At 37.4% G+C, this 20,055-nt stretch overlaps 5 protein-coding genes, 1 long non-coding RNA gene and 1 other non-coding gene across 7 annotated transcripts; 4 read left to right on the top strand and 3 right to left on the bottom strand.

Annotated features, from left to right (window-relative positions):
* Window positions 1-145: 145 nt before the first annotated feature.
* Window positions 146-1,832, bottom strand: LOC125584170. Its single transcript, XM_048752191.1, has 2 exons — window positions 1,475-1,832; window positions 146-1,397 (listed from the first exon to the last, which is right to left on the bottom strand). The coding sequence occupies exons 1-2, from the start codon at window positions 1,777-1,779 to the stop codon at window positions 1,247-1,249; spliced, it is 456 nt and encodes a 151-aa protein (XP_048608148.1). The 5' UTR covers window positions 1,780-1,832; the 3' UTR covers window positions 146-1,246.
* Window positions 1,833-7,755: 5,923 nt separating this feature from the next.
* Window positions 7,756-8,417, top strand: LOC106386867 (histone H2B.3-like). The gene has a single exon (XM_013826682.3). It carries the CDS (start codon window positions 7,841-7,843, stop codon window positions 8,264-8,266), a length of 426 nt encoding a protein of 141 aa, XP_013682136.2. The 5' UTR covers window positions 7,756-7,840; the 3' UTR covers window positions 8,267-8,417.
* A 1,037-nt stretch (window positions 8,418-9,454) lies between these two features.
* Window positions 9,455-9,528, bottom strand: TRNAV-AAC. The gene has a single exon. It is a non-coding gene; the product is annotated as a tRNA-Val (tRNA).
* A 23-nt stretch (window positions 9,529-9,551) lies between these two features.
* On the top strand, window positions 9,552-13,130 carry LOC125584169. Its single transcript, XM_048752190.1, has 2 exons — window positions 9,552-9,668; window positions 9,761-13,130. Exon 2 carries the CDS (start codon window positions 11,069-11,071, stop codon window positions 13,028-13,030), a length of 1,962 nt encoding a protein of 653 aa, XP_048608147.1. The 5' UTR covers window positions 9,552-9,668; window positions 9,761-11,068; the 3' UTR covers window positions 13,031-13,130.
* On the top strand, window positions 9,635-10,161 carry LOC125582895 (THO complex subunit 4A-like). The gene is made up of 3 exons (XM_048749339.1): window positions 9,635-9,668; window positions 9,774-9,963; window positions 10,029-10,161. Exons 1-3 carry the CDS (start codon window positions 9,635-9,637, stop codon window positions 10,159-10,161), a joined length of 357 nt encoding a protein of 118 aa, XP_048605296.1.
* A 382-nt stretch (window positions 13,131-13,512) lies between the features above and the next one.
* LOC106385141 lies at window positions 13,513-17,962 on the bottom strand. Its single transcript, XR_001277105.3, has 5 exons — window positions 17,723-17,962; window positions 17,561-17,641; window positions 14,255-16,921; window positions 13,995-14,083; window positions 13,513-13,898 (listed from the first exon to the last, which is right to left on the bottom strand). It is a non-coding gene; the product is annotated as an uncharacterized LOC106385141 (long non-coding RNA).
* On the top strand, window positions 17,461-19,873 carry LOC106386869 (laccase-17). Its single transcript, XM_013826684.3, has 5 exons — window positions 17,461-17,676; window positions 17,773-17,924; window positions 17,998-18,242; window positions 18,316-19,419; window positions 19,494-19,873. Exons 1-5 carry the CDS (start codon window positions 17,587-17,589, stop codon window positions 19,622-19,624), a joined length of 1,722 nt encoding a protein of 573 aa, XP_013682138.1. The 5' UTR covers window positions 17,461-17,586; the 3' UTR covers window positions 19,625-19,873.
* Window positions 19,874-20,055: the final 182 nt, after the last annotated feature.

Here is a 20,055-nt window from a genome sequence, read left to right as displayed (position 1 = left end):
AATATCTAGAAAATACCGATGGATTTTATTCGTCGGAAATATGTAGAAATTCCGACGGATAACTGTATCCGTCGGTATTCCTTTTTTAATTAAAAAAAACAATTTTTATAATTCTTTATTTAATTTCATGAAAAAATTGATAATTTAGAATTTAAAAACATTATAGATATATAAATTCAACATTATTATACATTAAAGTTATAAAAAGTAATAAAAAGTTTTTGAAAATTAAAAAAACAACTAAAAGTCTTCACCGAATCGGGTCCTAAACTTCTGCAACAAGGTCTGGGTGAGAACATTGTTTTGCTCCATAGTCGTTCGGTTTTGCTGCAGCTCAACCCGGATTGCAGCATTGTCATTCTTCAGGAACTCAATCTCCGTATCCTTGGTCCTAATCTGCTCCATAAGCTCATCAACGAGTGGATAGTGAGCTGAAGAAGAAGAAGAAGCCCCTCCGGTCGAACGAGCCAATCCAACATAACAGCCCTTTTTCCTTGGAACAGCCTGAATGAGAAATAACAAATACATATCACACACATACGCGCGCACACACACATATCACACATACATAGCAAAAAGAAATTAGAATGTACCTCGAGAACAAGGTTGTTGAGTTGCTCTACGGTTAAGGAGTTGGAAGATGCAGAATCGCCTTCTTCACACATAGAAGCTTGAGTCGCGAGGAGATCCTCTTTTCGATTTTCCACGACCTGGATTACGCCCTTAATAAGTCCATCCTGAATCTCGCCAGTCTTCTTGTTGGTATAGGCATTCTTCATCAGGGTAAAATCATCTACGGGGAACTCCACCGTTTTCCTTCATCTAAAAACAATATATTTAGTATCACATATTTAAAAATGAATAAGAAAATCAGATTAGAAACTTACTAGCTGAAGTGCTCGGGTCTGTAAACTTGTTGCCCCTAAGTTGTGGACAAACATCCCTTTCCCACCACGCCCGCTACACCGATTTTGCGAGTTGATTGTCGACAAAGACTTTGTCTCATCTTTCGTCCAATGACCACACAAATCCCGCCAAACGTCTGGGTTGATGTGCTTCGGGACCTCACCAACATCGAATTTTTGCTTCCACTCATTGATCCGCTTGGTGTAGTGCGAAGCTGCTTTGCGGCGGAAAACAATTTTCACTTGTTCTGTAATCCCTGATTCCCAAGTGAACTCTTGCTGCAAAATAAATATAAATTTTTTTTTAGAAAGTTACAATTGTAGAATTTTTTTTTATAATATTAAAAATTGAGAACGTATACCGCAAATTGCCGAAACCAAAGTTCTTGATCTTCTTCAGGCATGTCATAGAAAGTTGGATAACCACGCTTTAGCATCGTGTACTCCATCCTAAGAAGGCTGTTGGTGATACCATTGCCAGACAAATCAAACCTACGAAATAAAACCAAACACAATTAAATGTAAAAGATGAATATAAAATGAAAGAACCTTTTAAAACAAATACTTACCAAGTGGTGTTTGGGACAATAAGATAATTTGGATCAAGGCGCTGAAGCGATTCTCGGCCAGGTTGCCTAACTAACTCCGCAACAGTCATCGTAGTAGGCAATCCTCCTCCTCTTGAACTTTGAGAAGGGCCGGAAGCTACAGAAGGGGGGGTGCGGGCTGCTGGAGGGGTGGGGGCTGCTGGAGGAGTGGTAGCTGCAACTGGGCTACTAGCGGGTGACGTACTCTGAGTGACTGAAGAAGTACCCCGGCGAGAACGACGTCTAAGTATAAGAGAAGGTGGTTCATCCCTACAAAAAAAAAACATTAGTAAGCTTTTTTATTATTTAGAAACGTTTTATAATTGTGTTTCAAAAAAAAGAAAAGAAACGTTTTATAATTAAAATATTTTTATAATAATTAAAATGTGTTTTTAAATTAATTTAACGAATTTTTATAATGAAAAAAATATTTTTTATACCATATGCTGATTTTTTATAAATAAAAACGATTTTTATATAATTAAAAATATTTTATTAAAAAAAAACTTTATACAAATTACAGAAATCTAAAATCTATAACTTCAATCACACAAATCCTAAATAAAAACTTCAATCCCGGCCCTAAACTAACTTCCAAATCCCTAATCAATCTCAAAATCACATGAACCCTAAAACTAACATTGTAACTATTGAAATCCCATGAGCAAAGTTAAAAGAATTGAAAATCTTACATGACTGGGTGAAAGAGGAGGTCGAATTTGGGGGATTTCGCCGGAAATCGCGAGGGAGGAGGAGGGAATCGCCGAAAATCGCAAGGGAGGAAGAGAGGCTGGGCGGAGAGAGAGAGAAAAAGGGGAAGAAATGAGGAAAAAGAAGAGATTTTCTCTTATGTATTAATTTAACAAACTGACGGATTATCGACGGGTTTTTTCCGTCGGTATTTTATCTACCCGTCGGAAATCCGTCGGTTTTTTAATATTGGCGGTTTGCCGAAATTTTGCGCGGCACAGCTTGACCCGGGTAATTTTCTAAATATCGACGACCTTATCCGTCTGTTCTTCGTCGGTATAGTTAATTCCGTCGGTTATTTGTCGGAATATTCCGACGAGATACCGACGGATTACGGTTTAGAGTTTACACAGGGTGTCGAAATTATTTATATTTGTTATACGACTTTCTAAAACCGATATATTATGTTATATAATCATAAAACATTCTCAAAAAATGTTCTAAATTTATTTGAGTGCTACAACTTCTGAGAACTGGCACATGCCAACTTAAAAGTGTATGATGTTGTTCGAACGGTTTTGATTGATTGATTATATACGGTTTTGATTGAATGATTATATATATGTCATGTTCAAAGTTTTAAAACTGTGAGAATACAATGGGTAGATTTGTTGTCTGATGTTATATATGATATTTAATACAACTGCAAAAAAAATCATACCTATAAAAAACCGAAACTTTAAATTGATAATGTCCGTCGGTATTCCCTCGGTATATACCGACGCATTTCCGACGAACCCCTAGGATTTGAGGGGTTCGTCGGAAATGCGTCGGTAAATACCGACGGAATACCGACGAACCCCTAGAATTTGAGGGGTTCGTCGGTATTCCGTCAGTATTTACCGATGCAGTTCCGACGAAACCCTCAAATTCTAGGGGTTCGTCGGAAATGCGTCGGTAAATACCGACGGAATACCGACGGACATTATCAATTTAGAGTTTCAGTTTGATTTTTGTTTTACAAATCTCACCATTGTATTCAAGCCAGTAAACTTCCCTTCACTTTTGTCAACACAATTACGCAAACTTGATGCATAACCGTCTGGAAATTTAACACTGTGTGTTATCCAATCAAAAAAATCTTCTTTTGCAGTTGCATCCAGTCGATATATGGGAATAGGACCTTTACCGTGCTCATCAACATGAAGTTCGGGACGAGCACAAATATCAACCAAATCCAGTCTTGACTTCAAGTTATCCTTCGTCTTGCCTTGGACATCAAGGATGGTGTTCATCAAATTGTCGAAAAATTTCTTCTCAATATGCATGACATCTAAACAGTGCCGCAACAAATGAGTCTCCCAATAGGGCAAATCCCAGAAGATACTCTTCTTATGCCAATTATGATTTTCCCCTACACCATAAATCGGTTCATGTCCGTTTCCACCCACGTCTGGCGTTCTATCTGCACCAAAATCTCTTAATTGTTCCTTCAACTTTTTGCCACTTACTTCTTCAGGTGGACTGTCAAACACCCTCTTGTTCTTTGTAAACAATGTCTTACTCTTACGACATGGATGATCGTGTGGTAGAAATCTCCTGTGACAGTCAAACCAACACGTTTTCCGACCATTTTTTAGTTGGAAAGCATCTGTGTTGTCTTGGCAATAAAGACATGATAGCCTCCCATGCGTGGTCCATCCAGATAACATACCATATGCTGGAAAATCACTTATTGTCCACATAAGTACTGCTCGCATCTGAAAATTCTCTTTCCGCGAAACATCGTATGTATGAACACCGTGCTCCCATAATAATTGCAGCTCATATATCAATGGCTGAAGAAACACATCCAGTGATCTCTTAGGATGATCTGGCCCGGGAACGAGAATTGAGAGGAACAAAAACTCCCGTCGCATACACAAATGTGGTGGTAAGTTGTAAGGTGTCAAGATTACTGGCCACAATGAATATTGTCTTCCATGCTTTCAAAATGGGCTGAAACCATCTGTGCATAATGCAAGATACACATTTCTTACCTCAGATGCAAATTCTGGATATGTTGATTGAAAATGCTTCCACGCCTCTGCATCGGAAGGATGTGTTATCTCACCATTTGTTAAGTGCTCTGCATGCCATCTCATTGGTTCTGCTGTTTGTTCAGACTGATATAACCTCTTTAATCTTTCAGTCAACGGCAAATACCACATTCGTTTGTATGGCACCGGAACTCTTCCAGTCGTATCCTGATAACGAGGTTTCCGACAGAATTTACAATTCTCCCTGTTCTCATCTGCTCTCCAGTAAATCATGCAGTTATCGATGCATACATCTATCACCTGATATGGTAAGCCAAGACCAGCGACCAGTTTTTGTACCTCATAATATGAGCCAGGTGCAAGATTATCTTCAGGAAGAACATCTCTAACAAAATCTGCAATCGCATCCACACATTCTTCAGCCAAATTATAGTCAGTCTTTAGCGCCATCAATCGACTTGCGGATGATAAAGGTGAATGCCCATCTTTACATCCTTGATACAATGGCTGCTTAGCTGCATCTAACATTTCAAAAAATCTTCTGGCTTCTAGATTGGGTTGTTCTCGTTCTCCTTCCTCTTCACATGGGAAATTTTCTAAATTGGGTTGTTCTTGTCTATCTCCTTCCTCTTCACCCGACGGTAAATTTTCTCCATATGCATCATATACCATCTGAACAGTCCCTATTCCAAAATCTACATCTGTGGTAGGTTCATCTAACCTATCGGCAGTTTGAGGTTCGCTACTACTACCATACTCAAATCTTTCTCCATGAAGATACCAAATCTTATAACCACGTGTAAATCCTTTCAAATATAAATGACTCCATACTTCCATTTTTTTGACACGGATATTATTCTTACAAGTAGAACATGGACATAATAAATACTTACTTGTTCTTGCTTCCGGTTGACTTTGAACCACCCCCATGAATTCTTGAATACCACGTGCGTATTCCTCCGTAAGTAAATTTGTATTTGGATCCATATGAGGTTGATCTAACCAAGAACGGAAATTATAAGGAGTACCCATAATTTATATTGTTTTGTTGTGATTTCAATGAATGAAGGAGAGGTCGTATTTATAATGAATCTGGAAAACTTCCCGACGGAAAATATTCGTCGGTATTCCGTCAGGAATCATAACGGCTAAATTAACGTCCTAAACCCGTCGGTGTTCCGTCGGTAATTTAAACGGATACTAACGACTACATAATTCGTCGGTATTTCGTCGGGAAGTGCAACGGCTGCAAATTCGTTGGTATTCCGTCGGGAAGTGAAACGGCTGTTCAGTCCGTCGGTATTCCGTCGGAATATACCGACGGAATTCTGACCGAATACCTAAATGGTCGGTATTGCGTCGGTATTTTGTCGGTATGTGTCAATTTTTTGCAACGGTCATATATTTGTCAGTTTTTTGTCGGTTTTCTGTCGGGATCGTATGAACAAATACCGACGAATGTATTCTGTCAGGATTTTCCGACGCAGTTCCGATGAATTTGCCGAAATATACTTCCGACAAGTTTTCGTTGGAATTCCGTTGGAAAATCCTGACAGATTTTTTTCGGTCGGTTTTTCCGTCGGTATTGTCCGTGTTTTCTTGTAGTGGCAGTGTAACTGTGTAAGTAACTTTTTACCCAAGTCCGTATCCGAACCTGACCCGAAAAACTTGAACCGAAATCCGAACTGAAATAGTAAAATATCCGAACGGGTATTGATCTAGGAGATATTGGACGGGTAATATCCAAACCCGAATGGATATCCGAAGATAACCGAATATCTATATATATAAAGAAATGTTCGTCTCTCTCCCGTGAAGCCACATCATCAATTTGTGCGTTCTGGGAGTGACACGTGTCCCATTTTATATTTAGGACTAAAATAAATGAATGCAGTTAAGGGTAATTGAACCCAGCACCTCTAGCACTGGTAATTTCTCTTAGAACCACTAGGCTAAAGTCACTTTTTATAAATATGTGGCCGCGAAAATACTTATTATCGTGTCAGCTGGAAGCTCATGCTTCTTCTGTTTGTGGCCAGGGCCGACACTAAACTGACGTCAAGATGAAGATCGTGAAGTTAAAAACTTTGCTCCAAACAGTTTTGCAATGTTTCCAACTTTTATAACTTGATGCATATAATATATATCAAAATACATTTGTTGTACACGCTTTTATTAGTTTTGCTTTTAAAAGAAGGTATTTACAGTCATAAATGTTTTGTGCCAGTGAAATAATGGTTGAAAAATCTCTATACATATGTCATTTTAAAATAACACCCAACTTCTATATATAATCAATACATATGTCCATGTTATATTCTAGACTAAATATTTTCTCTTTTAAAAATATAAAAAACAATTTTTGTAGTCTACAAGCAAATGTTGTAGAGCAAGTATGCATTATACAAAATAATATATATTTAAAATCTATACACAAAAACATAAAAGTTGTTATAGGCCTCTTTCTGACACATGCACACTCCACTATGAATAAAAATTAAAAAAAAAAACAGTATTGTCATCAAATTTTATCACAAATCCATATTTGTACATCTATAATTATGAGTTGGACAATTAGTTAATTTGATACAATACCAAAGCAAGAATAATCGAAAAACAACTATACCACCGCATACTAATAAGTAAGACATAAAAGATAACCAAATTCTTGAATCTTAAAACAAATTTTAACTCGAGCATTTAGTGAATATCAAATTAACTAATATCCCGCCCGTAGGGCGGGCCGACCCTAGTATATATATATATATATATATATACTTATCCTTATATTTTTTGTTTACATCTCTTTTTTATTTAAAATATTTATATTGATGTTACACATACTTTAAGATCATATAATTACAAAAAAATGATTTGTCACTCGATTAAAATGCATGTCAAGTTTTTTTGTTTCAAGTATTAACAAAAGTTACATTCGAAATTCCAAAACAATAGCCAAATTAAAGTTTATTTATTTTTGAAATGTTATCTCCAAATCTATCAATCATTCAATCTATTAAAAAATAAAATAATAGTTAAGTGAAATATATATTTTTAAATAAAATAAACCTAAAATTGATTTTTTTTTTCTTTCAAAATCTCAATATCTGAACCCGATCCGAAATAAACGAACTAAAAATATCCGAACCCGACTTGAAATATAGAAATATCCGAACGGGTTCTATACCTCTATACCAAAATATCCGAAAATTCAAAATACCCGATTCGAACCCAAATGGTATCTGAACCCCCGGTCCCTGCCACAGTGTCACTTATTTTACATGGGCCTAAAATTAGGCTTGTTATAACAGATGGGCCAATGTAGAAAGGCGGGGGCGGGAAAGAAATTTTTTCACGTGGATCATAAAATGCGCCAAAACTCGCCACGTCAACAATCCCCGCCACCAAGTTGCGAGAGCTTTCGTTTATGACCGTCGATTATTTTTCTATTAAAAAGAGGATCTAACGGTAAAGACGTACTGATCCGCGTCAAACTATTTTTATCCAATTATATCAATCCTTTCGATGTATATAAAAAAGCAAAATCTCTCGAGCTATTGTAAACAAACAACAAGCAAACCCAAAGCAATTTGACTTACTACTCCATCTAGAAAAATCAATGGCGCCCAAGGCAGCAGAGAAGAAGCCCGCGGAGAAGAAGACGGCTGAGAAAGCACCGGCGGAGAAGAAGCCAAAGGCCGGTAAGAAGCTCCCGAAGGATCCCTCCGCCGTCGCCGGAGACAAGAAGAAGAAGCGGTCCAAGAAGAGCGTCGAGACGTACAAGATCTACATCTTCAAGGTGCTGAAGCAGGTCCACCCAGACATCGGGATCTCGAGCAAAGCCATGGGGATCATGAACAGCTTCATCAACGACATCTTCGAGAAGCTCGCCGGCGAGTCTTCCAAGCTCGCGAGGTACAACAAGAAGCCCACGATCACTTCCCGGGAGATTCAGACGGCTGTGAGACTCGTCTTGCCTGGTGAGCTGGCGAAACACGCTGTTTCCGAAGGGACCAAGGCGGTGACTAAGTTCACGAGCTCCTGAACTGTTTGAGTTAGGGTTTTTATCTCTTGCGTTTTTGCAATCTCATGTTTTGTAAAGTACTGCGAATTGGTATGTTTCGAATCTAATGTCCCATGTCTTTGTATCTTTAATGCGTCGATATTGAGATCTATAATGAAGTTTATATTCGCTATTTGTGTCATCTTGAGCGTTGATTTTAAAGCTTCGGCGGTTTGATGTTTTCATGTGTTTTTAATGTAAGCTTCTAAGTGCTTTGCGGCATTTGATCCTCCATCCACAGTATATATTTTGTGTCTAAGATTATCTCTTTTCTAGAGTGGATCCTTTACAATCGTGTAGCCTTTGTCTATATGTCACTATGTGTGTGGGGTTAACCTGTTGAGGTTAGATTTGTGTTTGATAACTTAAAAGATGTCTTTGTCAAATGTGTGGGAGTCTTCTTACTTATCACAAATCTCCATGCCGACTTCCTTGAACAACCTGATGAGTCTCATTTCTCAACTCTCAAAATCAAATTTTTGTGCGTGTTGGAAGTGGAATTTTTTGTTAAATGTCAAAAAGACTAAATGCCTTAAGTTTGTTTGCTTATATTTCAGTTGGTGTTTACTCGTATTATATATTGTGTGCAATAACTTGTCTTGTATATTAAAGTGTATATATTCTCTCTTTGATTGTAATTTTCTCTAGAGGAAATGAAATATGATTGTATGTAACTCATGTTCGAAATTAGGATCTTTCAATTTTTGGAAAGGAATGTATATATTTAGGGGTTGAACATATCCGGTCGTCTCCTCTATGTTCTATGCTCGTCTACGTTGAAGGTTCTTTTTGTTAAGGCTCGTGATTTAGTTCTTGGTACGAGATTCAGATTTCTTTGACCTTCTGGATTTGGTTGATTATGAGGCAGTGACGTTTGAGAGTGTATTCATTGAGTCTTCGTTTGAGGACAGTAGGCTGTGGCCTATGATTCTTACTCCTGTCATCTGTAGCGTCTTCGTTCAACCGTTGGTTATGAACAGAGCTCAGAAGCAAGCTTGAATCATTGTTGGACATGGATTGACATTCGATTTTGTCAAGGTCGAAAGAAGTTTCTGTACATCCACAAATCATCATCATCCAGTCAAAACATTGTTAAAATTCTTAAACAACAAATAGAGAAAAAAAAAAAGAATTCTACAAAAAATGGACAGATTAAAAAAATTGAAATTATGGCTTCGCCCGGGTTCGAACCGGAGACCTTCAGTGTGTTAGACTGACGTGATAACCAACTACACCACGAAACCTTGATGACGCCTTCTCTCGCTCTACAGATTTAATATTATCCTTTTTAATGAGCTTTTGTTTTCTCCTTCTCTCGTCATCATCGCGCGCCTCTTGTAACTTTTAGATATGTCTCTCGACGACATGATCGCCAAGATCAAAGGTAAGCTGAGATTCTACTTCTTTGTTTTGTTTGTTGTTGCTCTCTGTTTTTTTTGGAGTCGTGAAGATTAATTAATCTTGTGAACTACTTAGGGAACTGCTGAAGTGGTTTTCTCTCGGCGTGGTGATGCGACTGCAGCTGTGAAGAAGTACAACGACGTTCAGCTCGATGGAAAGCCCATGAAGATTGAGATTGTGGGCAACAATCTTCAAACCGCTTCTGCCACGACTGGTAGACCCGGGACCGGGAGTAAAAACTTCAGTGTGGGGGATCAAATTTATACACTGGTCATTATGTGTTGTTATATGTAAAAGCTTCGTTGGTCTTGTGAGGTATATTGAAATTATGTTTGGTTAGCAGAGGAGGACAAGGGAGAGGTGGTCAACAACGTGGTACTGGTGGTCGTGGCAAGGGCCCAGCAGAGAAGATATCTGCTGAAGATCTTGATGCGGATCTTGATAAGTACCACGCAGCAGATATGGAGACTAACTGAGGAAGAGAAGCTACAAAACGTTTTGCCAAAAGCCTTCATGGCCTTGTGTTGTTGATTTTGTTTTACTAGAATTTGCGAATGTGTACTAGATTATGAGATTGTTGTTTTATCTTAATACCCTCGAGTAAAAAGGCAGAGGAAGAAAAACGGGTTTCATCTTCAGAAGCATGTGCAGGCAAAAGGGCTTTCACGAGTTACGTTTTGTTACAAACTTACCGACTGATCATGAGGATTAAGTTGTATACAGAAGAGATTGATGTTTTTTTCTTTTTCATTAAAAGGATTCCTGGTAAAAAAAAAATACACCATCCTCTACAGCAAAATGTATTGTGTACAATAACTAGAATATCATTTCAAATATATATTCTTTCCTTAATTGTTACTTTTTTTATTCACTAACGTTTTCTGTACTTTCTCATTTTCCTCTCTGCAAAGTAATACCCTTAAGCACATTGTTCAAGGGTTAAACTCAAAAAGAGAGCGCGAATCTGAGAGAAAAGCATTTTGTTTTATTGTTGTTGGAAGAAAGCATTTTTGCTTTGTTTGATGGGAAACACAATACGACTTATTCTATATCTCTCTATAAAGTAATAACAAAAATAATTGTTCAAGATTTATTTGCGAAATGGACATCACCTATATTTGAAAAAGAAAACAAAAAAGAGAGTAAATTTTATTTTCAAAGGAAACAAAGAATCAAAACCTTTATTCGTTCATCAATATAACAAATCGTGTTTCGATGAAAATACTCGATTCTTTGTTTCTTTGAAAAGATAAAAGGTTATTTTGCAAATAACTCGTATATTGTTATTAGTTTACAAAGGCATATATAATACCGTCTTCTCGTTCCAATTCTGCATCCAATCAAACAAACCTCTTAAACTCACTCACATACACCAATCAACGCATGGATACAATAACATCAACAACAATGTATAAACCCTCCTTTCACGATCATCCTCTTTTCCTTTCACCTCGGTTTGTTTTCAGTTATTGCTACGGATGCAAAACAAGAGGAACCATTTATGGTGGCTACTATTGCAATGATCCTAATTGTTACGCTTGGTTCTTCCATAAGAAGTGCGCTGAAGCCCCATTGCAAATCAACCACCCTTCTCACCCCCAACATCTTCTCCTACTCACAAAGCAATTGGGAGTTGGTGTATGTGAATTGTGTGGAGAAAGTATTCACACTCCATTTTATAGTTGTTCCACATGCGAATTCAAAGTGAATCTGAATTGTGGGATGAAACCACCACCATCTGGTATCGAACATCCGCTATGCCATGACCATCCACTTGTTTTATTGAAGGAAGGAAAAAAATTTTTCCGTTGTGAGGTATGCAAGAAATTTTTTTATACAACACCATATTTATGTCATGAATGCAATCTCTACTTCCATTTGGACTGCGTCAATCTTTCAAAAGAGGTAAATCATCCTTGTCACTCTAATCATCCTATAAAACTTTTTGCATCTGAAAATCTTATGGGTGATGCCGAAAAGATTTGTTTTTCGTGTGAAAAACAATCAGAAAAATTGCTTTATCATTGTCCCACTTGCAACTTCAGCATATGCCTTGTTTGTACTAGAAACCCACCACCCCTTGTAATTGACCATACAAGGACCCACGTGCATCCACTTACTCTTCTTTCGAGAACAATGTCATTTACTTGTGATGTTTGTGGGGAAGATGGAAAAGGGGGGCCTTATGTATGTCTTCAGTGTGCTTTTCTCACCCATGGAGAGTGTATCGACTTACCTCGTATTATCAGCATCAATCGCCATGAGCATCGCATTTCTTTCACTCCTCATCTTGGTGCTGGATACTCGAAATGTGGAGTTTGTCGCAAAAGTTTAAATCAGTACCATGGAGCTTATTCTTGCTCTGTTTGTCAAAAATATGCAACTCATTGTAGATGTGCGCTAAGGAATGACTTATGGGATCATGTAGACTTGGAAGGTATCCCAAATCATGATGCCGAATATATTGCACCATTCAAAAAGGTGGGTGATGACTTGATAATTCATTTTAGTCATGAAAAACATCCTTTAAAATTCTACAAGAAGAACAAGATCCTTTATGATAAGTGGCTACAATGTGAAGCATGTATGTATCCATTTGTATTTGAATCCATCTATGGTTGTGAGGAATGTAGATTTTTTCTTCATGATAGATGTGCGAATCTCCCTACGAAGAAAAAAATTGCCTTCTCTCGCAAACCACACTCGTTGGAAGTTACTAACAAAGTTGTAACCGCATGTAGAGAGTGTAGAGTATTATTTGATGGTTTCAATTACACATTTCATGGTGATTGGAGAGTAGATGTACATTGCGGTTCTCTTTGTGAGCCGTTTATCCATGATGGCCATTTACATCCCCTATATTTTTATAAAAGATGGGGTTCAAGTTGTGTTGCATGTGAGGACATTTTACATGGCCGCTATATGATGTGTTGTGATGCTTGTGGCTTTGATTTATGTTTGTATTGTGCTAGTTTGCCTACAAAGATGTGGCACAAGAACGATGATCACCCTATCACTTTACATTGCGGTGTAAAGCTGAGCGAAAAAAGTTGTTGCGAAATTTGTGAGAGGGAGTTAGATCAATGTAAATGGTTCTACACATGCTTTGACTGCGGAGTCACATTTCATACACGATGTGTACGTGGAGAATTCTCACGCCTGAAGCCAGAAAAGCTCATTTTCTATGAAGAAAAAGAATTTGAGGTGGTTCGTAATAATAACAGCACTAGGCCATTATGCAGCCAGTGTCACTCTAGATGCAAGGTCTCCGTCGTCCTAAAGGCTTGTGATGGGGATAATGGATACATCTGTTCCCATTTATGTTTAACTAACTATTTGGCTTAATTGTGTGTGTGTGAAAACTGTAAAAAATTGTAATTATGTTTCATGGTTGTATTATTGCCATTTGCTTTCACTATCAAATTTGACAAATCTTATTTCCAAAGTAGAGACTCATTTTTTTTTTCAAGTGATAAGATCTTGGTTACTTTTATACACCAATATATATATATATATATATATAGATTGAAGAAGGTGGACAATTAAACTCATTGATATATGAGAGCATGAATGCTTAAGTTCCAACTAAAGCAAAGACAAGAATTCTAAGAACAATCTATTATTCAGCTCATATTCATTCTTCGTTGTATTGCTCTGGTCTTCTGTTTTTTTATAATAGAGATTGGAACCGTACATAACTGTGAGCACAAACACTTTATTGTCTATTCAAAAGGTTTCCACTTTCGAGCACTAGTACTGGATATGTTTTCCGGGAGGGAAGGGAGCTCTGTTCATAACCAAGTTGATAAACAAAAAAAAAAAAAAAATGCAGTAAATGGCTTCGCGCGGAAAAGATCTAAACTCACTTACCAGTTACCTCTATATCTCTTTACATAACTCAATACACTAACCACAATATTGTTCACATGACACCCCAATATCAAATTGTCAATGTAACACTTACGCGTGCTATATTCGTCGTCATCATCACTCAGCAAATATCCTTTTGTAGACTGATCCTTGTATAATATCTCTAGCTATAATAGCTCGCAATACCCATTTATGGAAGAGAAGGGAGAATATGTGGGATGCAAAGGACTGGCTCCAAAGCTGAACCATCAAATCAAGTATATCCTTCCCTCTCTCAGAGACATTGACATAATAATCAGCAAGCACGTCGAAGAAACACAACGGACCATCCTCTTCTTCTTTGCTAAGAATCACATTTGCTTTAGTTAAAAATTAGTGATCAATAATCAAATCTAATCGTGAACGTCGAGGAAAGGGAAAAAAAAAGAAAGGGTGAGACCTTTGGCACGTTGGTCGACTTCGAGAGCTAGCTATATCAGCAAACAAGTCTTGCAACAAGTTGCGTGTTTGTGCTGGTGATACTACCGCCTTAAAAAAAGATCAAACACGTTCTAAATCAGATTGGCATTGAAACACACTACTACTACCCCCCCATAACTTCTACATAGAAATCATCAAGATTTGTCAAAATGCATGTGTCTTTTATGAGAAGATACCAGCACTGAGTGAAGATAAATGGAAAACAGATCAAGGTCTAACCCGAGTAAGCTTCTTCTTAATCTCTTGTGTAAGAGCTTCCAGATAAGCAGACCTCCGTGAAGAAGAAGAAGGCGGTGATCAATCGAGACTTGGAGGAGATTTTGATGATGATTAAAGATTGCTTCTTCTCAAAGACTCCAAGAAATCAAAATCGAAATCTGAATTTACAAATTGAGAGTGAGGCAGAATACAAACACCACTTGCTTGCTTTTGTTTCTCTCTTTCACACTGTGGACCCACTCGATACAGACAGGAGAGGAGAAATATTATGATATGTTGTTTGTATGAATTAAAGAAGCTGAAAACGACGTCGTTACTATCTGATTTCAGAGATGGCGTGTTGTTTTTAATAAAGACACGTGTAACCACTCCACGCCCTCCTGGTTCGTTAACTTCTTTCTTCTAATGATGATGATGATAGACATGGTTAAAGTATTCATTCTGAAATAAAGTTACGCAGATTCGGAATTAATGACATATATCGATTTAATGTCGTTTTCTACCCCCTTTTCTTTTTTCAAAATTTGTTATGCAATACGATCAATATCCCATTTTTAATTCATCAGAGATGCATCATACACTTGAAAATAGTTACCTATCTTTTTTTAATATTTACCTGTCTATAGTGCTCAGTTTTAATAGTGGATCTAGACCAATTATCACTCTGGCAACAACAAAATGTAAATGAAAGTAGAGTTTACGCGACACAGTAAAAGTTTGTAAAGCCTATACACGTATAAGTTGACTTGATATTTATGTCGTCCTGAAATTGTTCTATACGGGCCTGTCAATGTAATATTTGGCTCGGATTTAGAATTAGATTATGAGAATAACGAAAAGCCTAATCCGCATTAGCATTTGCCAAAACCAATCTAGAAAATTTAATGGCAATTTCTTATCAATAAAAAGAAGCTTCGAATATTTGTTGTGTTTTCTCAAACATAGGAAAACTAGAGAAAAATATGCTGGATATGAGGATATCCATTCTTATTTATTTTAGCTAGAATATATATATATATATATTTCACAGCTAAAATAAGCAACGTAAAAATGTTATTTTAACGGAAAGTTATCATACGTTTTACCCAAAAAAGTTATCATATTGACGCATGCCTATATAACGTTTTACGTGAAACTCATAAAGTTTTAGAGAATTTTATAATTATTCCGATCTTTTTATATATATTCATATAAAAGGTGGCTAGTAACTGTCCACACTGATGTGCATATATACATTGGTATGGTTTTTTTTTTTTTTGGGCAACTTAAGAGATTTCATCTAAAGATAAAAGGTTTAAGAGTTACACAGGCTTGGGCCAGAATGCAAGTAGGCTTTGGCATATAAGTCTGCAAGCCCATTAAAGTCTCTTTTGATGAACTAGAAACGACAAGAAGAAAAAGAAGATTGCGAAATCGTGGAGATGTCTGAGAGCACTCCGTAGAGTTCAATCGGATGTCGTCCCGACGAGATAGCTCCGATGAGCCCTTGTGCGTCTGACCGTAGCCAGATATGGTTGATGTGGAGGTCGATTGCCTGAAGGAGAGCGCTTCTGATCGCGATTGCTTCCGCCATGCAAGCCGAGCCGACATGATCTTGATATAGTCTAAGTACTATATATACAACATACAATGTGAATACACTATACTATATATTGTTGGAGCCTTAATCAGAAATCAAGGGTTGGTGCAACTACAATATATATGTGAAAAAATAAGATAAATGGTTCATCAAAAAAAAAGAAAAAAAAAGAAAAAAAAAGATAAACCTGTACAAGCATTCGCCAATTTAATCAAACCCTCTTCAAATACCAATCATGTGTATATCCCTGATCTTACTCGTATATAATTAAGGCATAGTTGAAATCGTTGAGAAATATTAGAACTTTGTTTTCAAATAATGTGTGACAGTGTGAGCTACCCGGACAGAAACACATGCGTAGCTAAATAAATATGTAGAACTATATTTACTATTATTATTGATTGTGAGTTACCAACTAAAGTATTGTTAAAACATAATTATAAACCTACAAATGGTTTGAACTACACACTAATGATGTGAACTTGTCACTCATCATTTACTCAATCTCTACTTTTCTTAATTGATTTTTCTTTTCTAGAATGTCACAAAAGAAGATGACAAAAAAAAAAGGATGTCACAAAAGAAAATTACATATTTTAATTACCGACTTCGCATGGTTAGGGGATGAGTTGATAACTACTTGTTAGCAATCTTTTTTTTTTGAAAAAACTTGTTAGCAATCTTGTCTACATCATATTTTGATTGTACATCGACTTTACATTGTCAAAACTATAAATATGAAAGACGAATAACAAGCAAACAATTTCTATATTTAGATTATTATTGCAAAAAAAAATCCCAATATATGGATAACAAGCAAACAATTTCCATATTTAGAGAAGCATATGTATAAGGTGGCTTGCTTGAGAAGTACAATTACGAACCTTAATTTGAAATTTCCTCAATGTTTTTGTAAATCCTGAACAATAAACAGCTTTCATGGATTTTGATATCTAACCCTAATCGTGACCTTCTATTGATAGCTACAATCTCCCTCTCTTTGCTTATTCCCCAAGCAATTTCAGCTTCAAATGTTTTTAGTCTTTTGACCAACTCCACATCGATTAACCTCCTTCAAGAGTTCACACCTTCAAATTAAACAATTAATAATTAGATGAAGTACTTATCACTTAAATTGCTTATGAAATGATGAAATCCATTTAGTAAAAATAATAACTGCTAACCACACAAGTTACCCTTCTAGAAGTTCTCAAGATTGATCAAGAAGTTCCCAAGAGTTGGTTTTTGTCGGGCCTAAACAACACTTAGCCAATAGTTCTATCAAACGATATTAACTGCCACATTTGGTCCGAGTACTTAAATTTTGAAATTTAAAAGTACTCAAAGCAGAACAGGAAGAGGAACTGTCATATCTGAGCAACTAAAACTAGCAACTTTGCATTTCATATTTAGAATCCATAAGCTTGAAAGGAAATTTTGAGGGATTAAACAGGTTGACTTATCTTTGACACCACTCATTCATAAGCTGTTCATATATATTCTAACAACTAGTCCTTGTCGAGAGTCTCCAATTACACAAACTTCTCTACCAATTATCATTTTGTTTTTACATAAACAACTACTAAATCTTATTTCTTCAACATCTCCAAGCAAAACACCTAACTTTCCTTCCTATATATACACTAAATGTTGAAACAATGAATCCACAATCTACAGCAAAAGAAAAAGAAATATAATAGCACAGGCAGCGTATTCAGTAGCCTTACCAGCTATAATCAACGCCTAATAAGAAATGGCGTTTTGGCTTCTCTTTGCTGTTTTCTCTAGTCTTCTTCTTCTTCCTGAACCTGCATTTGGGAAAACAAGGCATTATACGCTGGACGTACGTGAAGATTTGTTTATTCTGTGAAAAAATGTTGAGATTGTACCTGAAGGGTTGCAGATGATATCATTAGATGTTTTGTTTTTCTTTTGGCAGATAAAAATGCACAACGTGACACGCCTTTGCCACACAAAGAGCCTAGTTTCTGTAAACGGGAAGTTTCCAGGGCCTAAGCTTATTGCTAGAGAAGGTGACCAGCTTCTCATCAAAGTTGTTAACCATGTCCCAAACAATCTCTCTCTCCACTGGTAATAATAATCTTTAAAACACTTTTATCACTATTAATAGTAATGTTTGATTACTAATCCCTGAAAATCTCAGGCATGGGATCAGGCAATTACGGTCTGGTTGGGCTGATGGACCAGCTTACATAACCCAATGTCCTATTCAGACAGGGCAAAGCTATGTCTATAACTACACCGTTGTTGGTCAAAGAGGCACTCTGTGGTACCATGCTCACATTTCATGGCTCAGAGCAACAGTCTATGGTCCTCTTATCATTCTTCCCAAACACGGTGTTCCTTACCCGTTTCACAAACCTCACAAAGAAGTTCCCATGGTCTTTGGTGAGGATGATGACTAACAAACTGAGAATTTCAAAACATTATTACTGATTTTTTTTATGGTTGAGATTTTCAGGGGAGTGGTTCAACGCAGACACTGAGGCAATCATTCGCCAAGCAACACAAACAGGAGGTGGTCCTAATGTCTCTGATGCTTACACGATCAACGGTCTTCCTGGTCCGCTATACAACTGCTCAGCTAAAGATACTTTCAGACTGAGAGTGAAGCCAGGAAAAACATACCTTCTAAGACTAATCAACGCGGCACTTAACGACGAGCTCTTTTTCAGCATAGCAAACCACACGGTTACAGTTGTTGAAGCTGATGCGATCTACGTCAAGCCGTTTGAGACGGATACCATCTTAATCGCTCCTGGACAAACCACAAACCTCTTGCTGAAGACAAAACAAAGTTACCCGAAGGCCTCTTTCTTGATGACTGCTAGACCATACGCCACAGGTCAGGGAACTTTTGATAACTCTACAGTTGCAGGCATCTTAGAATATGAACAACCTAAACATACAAAGACCTTTATCAAGAAGAATCTTCAGCTCTTCACACCAGTACTCCCTGCTCTAAACGACACAAACTTCGCTACCAAGTTCAGCAACAAGCTGCGAAGCTTGAACAGCAAGAGATACCCGGCAAACGTGCCTCTGAAGGTTGATCGGAAGTTCTTCTTCACGGTGGGATTGGGAACAAACCCTTGCAACCACAAGAACAACCAGACGTGCCAGGGTCCTACTAACACCACAATGTTTGCTGCTTCGATCAGCAACATCTCCTTCACAATGCCAACGAAAGCTCTCCTTCAGTCTCACTATTCTGGGCAATCTAACGGAGTGTATTCTCCGAACTTCCCGTGGAATACCATTGTGCCTTTTAACTACACAGGCACCCCACCTAACAACACAATGGTTAGCACTGGGACAAACGTGATGGTTCTGCCTTATAACACTAGTGTAGAGCTGGTGATGCAAGATACTAGCATTCTTGGTGCGGAAAGCCATCCTCTTCACCTTCACGGGTTCAACTTCTTTGTCGTTGGCCAAGGGTTTGGGAACTTTGACGCGAAGGAGGATCCTAAGAAGTTCAACCTTGTTGACCCAATAGAGAGGAACACAGTAGGTGTGCCATCTGGTGGATGGGCTGCTATTAGATTCCTTGCAGATAACCCTGGTAAGAGAAACAAATAATAAACCAAATAAATTACATCTTCACATTATGAACAAATTTACAAAATGTTTGGACAGGAGTGTGGTTCATGCACTGTCACTTGGAAGTACATACCAGTTGGGGTCTGAGGATGGCTTGGCTTGTGCTTGATGGAGATAAGTCTGATCAGAAACTTCTTCCTCCTCCTGCAGACTTGCCCAAATGCTGATGATTTGTGCTTCATTCTTTTTTGTTTCTTGTCTCTTCTTTCTTCCAAGCTGCACGCATTTTTCTGTTCTTTTTTTTTTCTAGGCCATTTATCAGTTTAACTTGAGGTCAATTCCTGTTCAATAATTTGACATGAGGTCAATTTCTGTTCAATTATTTACTGCCGCAAAGCTCTGTTTTCTGTAAGTGTACATCTATGTAATGTAATACCATGCTAAATTAATATATGTACACAATTTAATTTGCAAAAGCTGGGGCTTACCTGCTATAGGTATTATCAGAATCCCTGTAACGGTTGAAGATATACACAAAATAGTTTGAATCAGATGGTCCATGTAAACAATGCAACAACACCCACATCTGCAAGAGTTAACAACATTGACTCTTTCACAAGTTCGTGGGAAGGACGATTTCCCACAACCTGAATCAAGG

The sequence above is a fragment of the Brassica napus genome, chromosome C3 (assembly GCF_020379485.1).
Source record: "Brassica napus cultivar Da-Ae chromosome C3, Da-Ae, whole genome shotgun sequence".
NCBI lineage: Eukaryota > Viridiplantae > Streptophyta > Magnoliopsida > Brassicales > Brassicaceae > Brassica > Brassica napus.
Note: the sequence above shows the minus strand (reverse complement) of the source record. Positions and strands in the feature narration are given on the sequence as shown.